Genomic DNA, 11,486 nt, shown 5'->3' with positions numbered 1-11,486 from the left:
AAGAAAAAGGCCCACGGGCCTTATGACTCGCCTTAACAGTCTGATATATGTCGCAATCAATAACTTTTTTCTCAAGACAATTTTAATAGGACATGTACAACAAAATTTGTTCAGTTTTGCGAGATGTATCTAGAATGATATAAAAAAAAATAGGCCTCCGGGCGACATGACTCGCCTGATCAGTCTCGAATTTGTATCGCAGTAAATAACATTATTAACTTTTTTGTCGAAAAAAAGGCTGACCCCTTTAATTAGTGGCCGAGAGCGGCAGAGATTCTTTAATTTATAGCACTTAAATGATCAATATTTGTAAAACATTACCGAAGCTAAATTGTACGTCTAGACAATATATTTGTATCATTATTTATGAATGAAAATCTCAGTCAAATTCTTATCTCATCACATCTAAAATTGGACGGAAGACCCACTCGTTGCTCGCAACGAGATCGCATCTAGTTATTATTCTTTTTTTTTCTCCTTACCGATTTTTGTGTAGAAGATTTCTCGGAGATGGCTGGATCAATTTGCTTCAAATTTTCAGGATTGATGCGTTGCCATTTGAAGTTTGTACCGCCGTTTCAATTTTTGAAAAATCACTTCCGGTTGGAAGTTATCCCCCTTTTATCGATTTTCAGATGACCATTTTGTCCAGACAAAAACTCAAAACCGATAAAAGCTAGAGTGCTGAAATTTTCAGTGATGTTAGACGACATGTTGTAGTTGTGCACCTGGGTTTTAAAAATTTCCGGAAGTGCCTAGTATGGAAGCTCGGTAGGGGTCGAAAATGGAGTTTTAAAAAGTGTCTCATTTTTCTCCACGTTTTAAATCATAACTATTTACTCGTAAATATTTTGCATAGACATATATAACAAAAGTTGTACAGTTTATTGAGATCTTTCGTGTCATATCAAGAAATGGGCCCATAGGCCTCATGGCTCGCCTGAACCATTGAATTTCTGTTACAATGATTAACTTTTTTCTCACGAAACTTTTGATAAGACATGTAGAATAAAAGTTGTTCAGGTTTGCAAGATCTATCTAATGATATAAAAAAAATAGGCCTCAGGGCGTCATGGCTCGCCTGAACAGTCGAATTTGTATCACAATTAATAACATTAATAACTTTTTTCTCGAGAAACTTTTGACAAGACATGTAGAACAAAAGTTGTTCAGTTTCGCAAGGGTTAACTAACGATGTTAATAAATAGGCCTGCGGGTCTCATGGCTCACCTGAACACTTGGGTAATCGTTTTTAAAATGCTTTATTTCAATAACTAGTTTTGTTTATACTAAATTGGTGTGGATTTAATGAAAGCCTGGAATAAAAAGTCTTATACGTCATCAAGATTTGCAATAGCCAATTTCAAAATTGTTGATAGAATGCATGTTCTGTCTGATATATAGTAAAGTTCTTAGCATGATTCTTTTCATTATTCACTGATACAAATCGGAAATACATTCTTAAATAGAAATTTACTTTATATAGTTAAGCATATGTACAAACGAAAATCAAAAAATCATACTCATAAATCATATAAAAGATACAAAAGCAAGTAAAGGACAAAAATGAAATATCTACTGTTGATCAGTTACTTCGCTTAGAAGCATATATCTTGATCAGATAAACGGAGCAACTCGTAGTCAAAATCAGCATATAAAGAACGGTATTATATGTGCTGAACACGTAAAGTTAACGAAAAGTAATCAATTACATAACTCTTATTCTTATGGGCCAGAACCTACCCTATGACCAGTAAGAATTAAGCATAAAAATATTCAAAAATCTTATACAATCTATTTACAATGTGTTTAGAAAACCAGAAGTGATAAAATAATTAGACATGTTACATGAGGAATATATCACCTGCATATGGTGTTTATATATCTCAACTGATTCGACATGTAAGAGCTTGATCTGTGTATAGTCAGTTTTTAAATCGGGGTAAGCTACTGACAAACAAGTTGATGGTACAGGGGTTTCAACAGTTTCGATTGAAGTCAGCATTTCGCAAATTATATGGTCGTTATAACGATCTAGTTCGTCAATACAACTTATCATTGGGTCATATACTGTCTGGTGTGCTTCATACCGATTGTTAAGTCGTTCTTGGCACACTGATTTGGCTGAGGATAACTCCGTTTACTTTATCAGGATGTATGTATCACGGCTGGTGTGGCTGGTCGACAGGGGATGCTTACTCCTCCGTGGCACTTGATCCCACCTCTGGTGTGCCCAGGGGTACGTGTTTGCCCAACTATCTATTTTGTATTGCTTGTAGGAGTTATGAGATTGATCACTATTCGTTATCTTCACCTTTCATAAGGATAAGAAATCATTACCTTATAATAAGTATACACTATCGGTACCCAATGCTGGTTTAATATCGCGAGGAATTGATGCATAAAACTGTCACAAATCGGCTGTCAAGTTCACTCAAAGTAATGCTGATATTTAGCTTAATATCTTCTAACCGAGTGCCTAATACCACACGATTTACAATGTAGCTATATTGAAATGAAGTTTCTGCGTCGAATCAAACGACAAAAAGCAAAGATAAAAAAATAATAATCAAGGCGCATTCATGATGAGTTACAATAACATTATCTTTGCATTTGATATGTTTAATATTAATATCATATTTTTGCCACAATAATCCCCATCTTATGAATAAAACCTTCAGTACACACTAACAGAATGATATTGGAGTAATTATAAAATATTAGAGGATACCTTGAATGACGTTCATTTCCTTAGTACTAGGTGTGTCTTCGTCAGAGGCGGTACTGTATGTAACCATTTCTGTTTTCCAATCTTCACATCTACCTGTTTTTTGGTCACACATCGAATTCAAACATACACCAGTGATAGGACTACAGGGTATACACTCTGCTTTGCATTTAGTGCAGTTTGGTCCGTAGTGGTTTTCGGGACAAACTAGAAGTATAGTTGCATTACAGTAAGACAGGCAATGATTTGATACCTGTTTTAAATATAATATCTCCTTTGATACATGCTCTTGAAATAGGGGTAACTGGAATTAGAATCATATCTCTGATAATCGAGATGATTTTACAGAGATAATTTTTGCTCCCATCATTTCACAATAACTATCAAATATTTATTTTTCTTCTATGTGACTATTTTTATATTTATGTGACTCAAACTGTTTTCTATGTTTGTCATGTTTAAAAGTAGTTTAAATTTCACAATACTTAGATCGATAAATATTATAGACTGGAAGATCAAAGATTCATTACTGACAAAGTATTAATGAATTGTAGATATCCAAACATATTTACTTATGGGATACAAGTCAAACAGCCTCAATGGTCCAAAATCTGTTCTTGTCATGACAATTGTATCCCCTGTCATTTCTGTGGAACATTCCAAGACCTTGTTGTTTTTCTTTAAGGAATTTGGTCCGGTAAAACTGAAATTCTGACACAGTGTGGGCGTGCTTGTTCTTAGGTTACCATCTGTAACGTGTACTTCATAATGTCCTGATATAGGAGAGAATATTTCAAATCAATGTGAAATAATACATGAGTGAGTACAGTTCATTCTTGGCACACTGATTTTGACCACGGATAACTCCGTTTACCTGGTCACGATATAGGGCTCACAGCGGGTGTGACCGGTCGACAGATGATGCTTACTCCTCCTAGAAACCTAACCCCACCTCTGGTGTGTCCAGTGATCCGTGTTTGCCCAGCTATTTATTTTGTATTGCTTACAATCTCTCAAACGTTTTATTTGACCATTTCTACGTTCTCTCACCGTGCGTTCACCGTGCGTTCTCCGTGCCTTCATCATGCGCTCTCCGTTGACAAAGTGTCCACCGTGCGTTCACCGTTCATTTTCATTCGGAACACCAAAGTCAAAGGATCGATTTTCATAGCAACGCAAAATGAAAAAAAAGGAACGTGTGCGTAAGACTAAATGTAAACTTCCTTATTATTGTTTTTTCGGATTTCAAACATTTCGGTTGAGCATCACTGAATAGACATTATTTGTCGAAATGCGCATCTGGTGCATCAGAATTGGTACCGTATAAGTTTTACAATATTATCAGAAATTTAATTTATAAAGTACAAATATCGGGATTATCAACTGCGAAAATAGGAAAACTGCAGATCACTCATCAATATCAAAGAATAGAATAAATCATTGTTATTATCATTACAAAACACAAGTATAATTTGGTTCCAAAGTGGGAGAAGTTCTGAATGAGAGAAAAATGCAGGATAATTCAGTTATGAAGTTAACCCTTATACATGTACATGTAGCGAAGAACGAGCTACGAGCGCTGTTACGTGAACAAAAATGAGGCAGTTTCAGTTAATAGATACCACCCAAATTATCATTTTTATATTTGTCCCACTTGACAATAATTGTATGTAAAACTTATGCGGTACCAATTTTGATGCACCAGATGCGCATTTCGACAAATAATGTCTCTTCAGTGATGCTCAAACGAAATGTTTGAAATCCGAAATAACTATGAAGTTTTAGAGCTAAATATAGCCAAAAACAGCGTGCCAAAAAAGTGGAGCCAAATTCATCCGAGGATAAGAGCTATGCATGAGGGAGATAATCCTTAATTTTGAAATGAATTTCTAAATTTTATAACAGCAATTTAATATACATCCGTATTTTCAAGCTAGTAACGAAGTACTTAGCTACTGGGCTGTAGAGACCCTCGGGGACTAACAGTCCACCAGCAGAGGCCTCGACCCAGGGGTCATAATGTAAAACTTATACGGTGCCAATTTTGATGCTAAATATAGCCAAAACAGCGTGCCAAAAAAGTTTTACATCTAACCCAGATCCCTATTGGATTACAACATATTGAGAAAAGTTAGGTTCGTTCAATGAATGAAAGGTGAATATAACGAACAGTGATCAATCTCATAACTCCTATAAGCAATACAAAATATATAGTTTGGCAAACATGAAGTGCTGGATATAACAGAGGTGAGACCAGATTCCTAGGAGGAGCAATCATCCCCTGTTGACCAGTCACACCCGCCGTGAGCCCTATACATTTGATTCAAACATAACTTGTGAAAATGTGAAGTTCGTATGAAAATCATATGTTTATTACCTGATTACTTACAAAGAATTGAATACAACGAATAGTAATCAATTTCAAATATATTATCCATCACCAAGAATGGACAATAGGGTAAATACACACCCCTTGAAATAACAAAGGTGGAAACAAGTGCAAAGGAGGATGTATAAGCATTACTTTTTTACCAGTCACATCCGCTGGGAATCTCTTTTTTGATCATGTATGCATATAATGACTTATCAAAATTTTACCTCCCCTGACTGATAAAAGTATCCATTTCATCGTATAGTTTTTATCCAGTTTCAGGAACCAGGAGGCCTGGACATTTTCATTTGAATGGTAATATGTGTCTATGTCGCCGTCTAAAGCTTTGGAATTCGTATAATTCAGTACTATCGTTTGCCTCAAACGAGATATTCCTAAACAAAGGCGGGGAGATAGTAAACCATCAATAGAAAAAAATCTTCATGAAATATAATTTTGAGAAAGATATTTAAATTTGTGGGAAAGGGAAGTAAATTAAATAAAATGAATGATGTATAAAGAGGATATGTTTGATGGAAATTAGGACTGCATCCCTCTGCATTTACCAATTGGTTTAACTTGAAAAAGTTTCAATGACCCCTTTCCTATTTGACGAATAGTTATTTTATTCACCTTCCCGATGGCAGAATTAGGATATTCACATGTTGTCAATCGTTGAAGTGATCTTAGTTTACTTCCTTCAGGTCGACAGAAGTTCTTCAAAACTCTTTTATCCTCAGTATGTTCAACATACATTTCATAATCCACTTTTACAGTGTCTTTCAATCTTTAATTAAGCAATACTGGCAAATCAAAGGAAATATGAAATTGTTATTACCAGTACCAACGCTGACATAGATCCAACCAATTGTTAAAGTATTGTTCAGGTCAACAGACCACACTTCATTAACTCCATCAATGGTCAGCGAGAAGGTCTCCTTGTCGTCATCACAACCAAGACTGGCAACAAACGAACCATTGGTTGATGACTGCTGAACGTGTTGACACAAAAATAATGGTGATGTCCCTAGATAATTAGCAACGAATGGAGATTTGATTTCACGATAATTAGTATGATCAGATAATATGAGGTAAATGACCAAGACAGCAAAACATCTGATCTTAGATCGTGAACGTACGATTACGCTTACGATGACTTTGACTTCTACGACCATTTCACGAAACATGCCGTAGTCCTAGCTCTTACGATTGGGATTTACATCTGATTTGTTAGAGTTCTAAACTATATAAAGGTAGATTTAAATTTGATTTTACTGTAGAAAAAATATACAGTCATTATTTTCTCATGATTACGAATATATCCTTATCGTCTGCAGTAATCTATGAATACATTTCCATGTTGTCTATGAAAATATTGGAAATTTTGAATCCAATCTCTTTTTTAACGTTCAGAAGATTCCTAGAATGTTAAAAGGATTGATAGGGAATTTGGTATTTTGTTTTTCATTTTTGTATCTTGGTTTTGTTGTTTTTTTGTTGTTGTTTTTTTGTTTTTTTTGGTTTTATTTTTGTTTGTTCGTTTGTTTGTTTTTATTTTCAAGAAACTTAAAATTGGAAAAATAATCATTTAAGAATATAAAGAGCTATTTTATAGAATTTTAGATACCGTGTATTAATGTGCTGAAGTGAATCAAGTTTCCATCAATAAGTGAATGATATTGAAAAGACAAAAACAAAACCGAATAAATAATGAAAAGATAATGATCTAGACATTAAAACAAAGAGCACACATGTATAGAAAATCGTGTCCTTCTTCAAACATCCTTTAAAGAATGGATACATACAAAATCGATATTGACTGAAAACTATCAACTCATCTTTAAGACAAACGGGATGATTTCAATATCTCCATCATCAACTTCTATGAAGCAATGTTCCATTATCACTTGCAAACAATGTTTATATATCTCAATATAATCCAATGGTCATTATAATGATCTAGTTTGTTCATATTACCTTTTATTGGGTCAAATGCTGTTTGACGTGTGTTAGACCGATTGTAAGGTCGTTCTTGGCACACTGATTTTGACTGAGGATTTCTGCGTTTGCCTGGTTGGGACATGAGGCACACAGCGGATGTGACCGATCGACAGGGGATGCTTAGTTGGTCCCAACTCTGATATGTCCAAGGGCCCGTGTTTGCTCTTTATTTTGTATTCATTGTGGGATTTATGAGATCATTGTTGGTTGATTTCGCCTCTCATGCACTCGTTTGATTATTGTTTGTTGTAAAATAAGCTATAACACCATTCAGATATTTATATCAATCTCAAACAATTCACAGACTTAATTAATATCTGAAATTACTTGATTTTCCTCTTACATTTTTATCTTTTTTTTCTTTTAGGCATATATACATATATACTTTCAGCTTAACGTGATGATGTATAATGCAGATCATTTATTTACCCAGGTAGAATTCTTATGAATATTGTCGGAATAGTCCGATGGCGAACCATTTCTTTCTTGTGTATATAGTTTGTATTATAATCAATTGCTATCGACTTTCATAAAAATCTACAGAAACGTAGCACTTGCAACCTTCGAATTTTACCCCCCCCCCTCCCCATTACCTAATTAAGATATTTTATCATATCTTCCTAGAAAATTATATTATTGAATCATTAGAATGTGCATGTGTTATGATCTTTGTTAGTTACATTTAGATAGTGATAAAAGGCATACTGATCATGTGATCAATCTCGGATATAGATTAAATGTTACGGACTAGGTTAAGGGCTTCCATAGTATAATGCACTATGATTATGGGGTGATATTACACCTCGAATTCACAGGTATAATTACACTCGCTACGGTAAAACACTAAAACGATAACACACACACACACACACACACACACACACACACACACACACACACACACACACACACACACATATATATATATATATATATATATATATATATATATATATATATATATATATATATATATATATACTGAATGTGACTTAGCTACCGCAAATTCCCCTCAAAGTAATTTCATATGACGTCATTTATTGAATGAAAGGTGAAGATAACGAACAGTGTTCAATCCCATAACTTCTACAAGCAATACAAAAGCAAAATAGATTGTTGGGCAAACACAGACCCCTGGACGTACCTAGGTGGGATCAGGTGCCTAGGAGGAATATCACGTAACACTTTATTTTTTTAAAGCAGCAAGAGACCCTACTTGTGAACAGAAGTTCAGATCATGCGGGTAACCAGCTGCATTTTTATTGATATACTCTGAAATATATAAAAATGCTTTACATGAAAAGTACATACTGAAATTAAACATGCTAAAATTTAACAACGTATCAACAGTCATCGGCGAATTACCGGGGTTGTCCTCATTCCTATATATATATCATATCATTAATATGCAAGACAAAAATTGTTCCCTGCACTTTTTAAACGCATAAATACATCTAGAATATATTGCAGAAAAAATCATGTTGCTTTTTCCCGAGTGTACGATGTGCCGTAATTTTTCAATTTGACGTCATATGGTGCGAAGTGCACAGAGGTACATTTAAAACATCGCTGGGATATTTCTCGAATAACCTTAACTGAGCTACATATCGATGAAAAGTTTTAATTTCTGAACACATGTATCAAAATTAAAGTCTTCAATATTCCAAACAATGTTATTTATACATGCACATGAATGTTGATGCAATTACAGAACAATCCCCACCCACCGCCCACCACCGTTGACAACTGTTGTTGTTTTTATTATTTACAATATTCAATGTATTGAATTCCCTTCCCAATTAGTATGTAGGAATGCAATATAAAAATGAAACGATCGATTTAATGTGTTTACATTAATTTTATTTTTGCTGACTAGCATTTATGTAGGTCTAGCTGTGCGTAGCAAAGAAAGATTTATTTCTTCTAATCAATTTCGAATTCGGGCTGGGACTGCACAATATTCCTGTGCTAAAGCAAGTTATTATAAATATTTTCTTCCTCCACAGTGTTAACAAACTCAGTCAGGTAACCACAACTATAAAATGGTATCGACCAGGGCTAGCATGGCGGCGATATTGCTCGTTTACGTGCATGTAGGAGCACTTACTACAGTTCTAGACCACTCATAGAGTTACGATCAATATGTTCGTCGAACACAAGTCGTAACTTTTATAGTGAAACGGTTGTTTGATGTGCTACGTTCACATTTACGATCTACAATTGCTTAGTGAAACGGCCGCCACAAATGATCCAGTCTTTACGACGAATTATCGCAATTGTCCATTAACACAATGTGTCGAGAAATGTGATAGTCAAAGAAAGGAAAAACAAGTGTTTCCATTCCAGTTATCAGGAAATCCTTGAAATATAAAGGTACAGATAACAAACAGTGATCAATCTCATAACTCCTGTAAAGAATACAAAATAAAGAGTTCGGCAAACACGAACACTTGGATACGTGTATATCAGAGGTCGGGCCATGAGCATAGGAAGAGTAGACATCCCCTGTCGACCGGTCACACTTGCCGTGGGTCCCATATTCTGATCTGGTAATCTAATTAATCCTTACTCAAATCTCTGTGCCAAGAACAGCCTAACAATCGGTATAGAATACGTTAGACTGCATTTGTTCCAATGATAAGTTGTATTGGCTAACTAGATCAACATAACGACCACATAATTTGCGAAATGCTCACTTTAAACGAGATGTTGAAACTGTAACATCAACTTCTTGGTCTGAAGCCGGCCTCAATTTGAAATTTGATTGTACACATCACAAGTTCTTATGTATCGAATCAGTTAAAAAATATAAACACCATATACAGTTGATAATGGAATATTGGTACATAAATATGAGATTTGATGATGGGGAAGCTGATATCACCCCGCTAGTCATAAAGTTGAGATGCTAGTTTGCCATTAATATTTATTTTCAATAAAATATTTCTGTGCGGTGGTGATCCGGGTTAGAATAGTTCCTGAGTGCTCCTTGCTTGTCGTAAGTAAATGACGAATTGGGGTAGTCCGTTGGATGCGACCGCAAAAGCTGAGGTACCGTGTCACAGCAGGTGTGGCACAATAAAGATATATTGCTGCTCAAAGGCCATAAGAGCTTAGCATAGGAGTAAATGTTGCAGCCCTTCACCGGCAAAGGTGACATCTCTATATGCGTGAAATATTCTCTAGAGGGACGTTAAATAATATATAATCGATGAATGAAAATGATTATTGTTGATCGATAAAACGTTGTTTATATCTAAATGTCGAGTTCAAGGCAACAAGAAGAAAACCAAAATATTCATGGCATAACTTATTAAGTGTTAATATCCATTACAACTAAATGTACAAAGTCTGGCAAGTGCACCATGAATCAATGCCCTGTTAAGATGGAAGCATTTCAATCTGTTTTCGTCGTTTTTATTCGTTTTTTTCTTACATTTTTAGCAAAGGAAATACAAGCAATATAGTAATTTTAGCACAGAGTTAACGCAAGAAAGATATAAAACATACGAAGAGCAGGTCCACTATTAGATATACTATCTATTATCTCAATATGTGAAAAAGAATATAGAAATATTTTTTATGGAAAACCTAGCTGGAAGCCCTTTTATTCTATCCTATTGAATCAGATATTACATGGATAGGTTATTTCATATTCAAAAGATAAATAAATTTGCTTGCTTTTAAAGAAAATGATCTGATTATAATGCAATTTGTTTCGCAAAGTTCGCAAGTTTTCAATCCTTCTCTCCTTATCTGTAATAATTTGAGCCCGATTACTACAGTATTCATACATCCCTTTGTATTGGAAAGTTAATAAATTTATGTAAAGATGATTACTTACCTACTAATTCAGAGAGCAATGTTACATAGAAATATATAATCCGTAAATGATAGAGCTCAACAGTCGTCATGATACTCACACACAATGATAATATAAAATATTCCATCCTCATGGAAGTAGACCTTTGGTACGCCCAATCATGAGGGACGATTTCCCCTGGGTTTATAGTGCGGCTTTGGTAAGTGCTAATAAAACTTCCGTCCTCCCCAAAATTCCTTTCCTGATATAAATCCACGTTACTCTCAGTTTCATGTTCTAATTCACCATGAATAGTTGAAGATAAGGAGTTGTGATCATTCCTAAAACGAATATAAAATTAAGATTATTGCAAAAAGGACGATAGCAATATCATAGATGTTTGGCATTTAATCTTACTTATATACCAACTACTCTTTCAAAAGATGAAATTATTCATAACCGTGCTTCAGTTTAGGCACCTTTGGTATCCCAGTCGGTGGGTCGAATGAATACGAGTTACCGTACCTATACTGGATTCCTAAAATACACATAAACCGAATTACAAACAAAGACACATGGCTGGA

General features: G+C 34.8%; 1 protein-coding gene across 1 annotated transcript; it reads right to left on the bottom strand.

The window, feature by feature from the left end:
• Window positions 1-2,720: 2,720 nt before the first annotated feature.
• On the bottom strand, window positions 2,721-11,017 carry LOC130048660 (uncharacterized). The gene is made up of 4 exons (XM_056145668.1): window positions 10,945-11,017; window positions 5,938-6,126; window positions 3,301-3,501; window positions 2,721-2,935 (listed from the first exon to the last, which is right to left on the bottom strand). Exons 1-4 carry the CDS (start codon window positions 11,012-11,014, stop codon window positions 2,721-2,723), a joined length of 675 nt encoding a protein of 224 aa, XP_056001643.1. The 5' UTR covers window positions 11,015-11,017.
• Between the last annotated feature and the right edge of the window lie 469 nt (window positions 11,018-11,486).

Source organism: Ostrea edulis, chromosome 7 (genome assembly GCF_947568905.1).
Source record: "Ostrea edulis chromosome 7, xbOstEdul1.1, whole genome shotgun sequence".
NCBI classification, from domain to species: Eukaryota; Metazoa; Mollusca; class Bivalvia; order Ostreida; family Ostreidae; genus Ostrea; species Ostrea edulis.
This window is presented reverse-complemented; position numbering and strand designations above follow the sequence as displayed.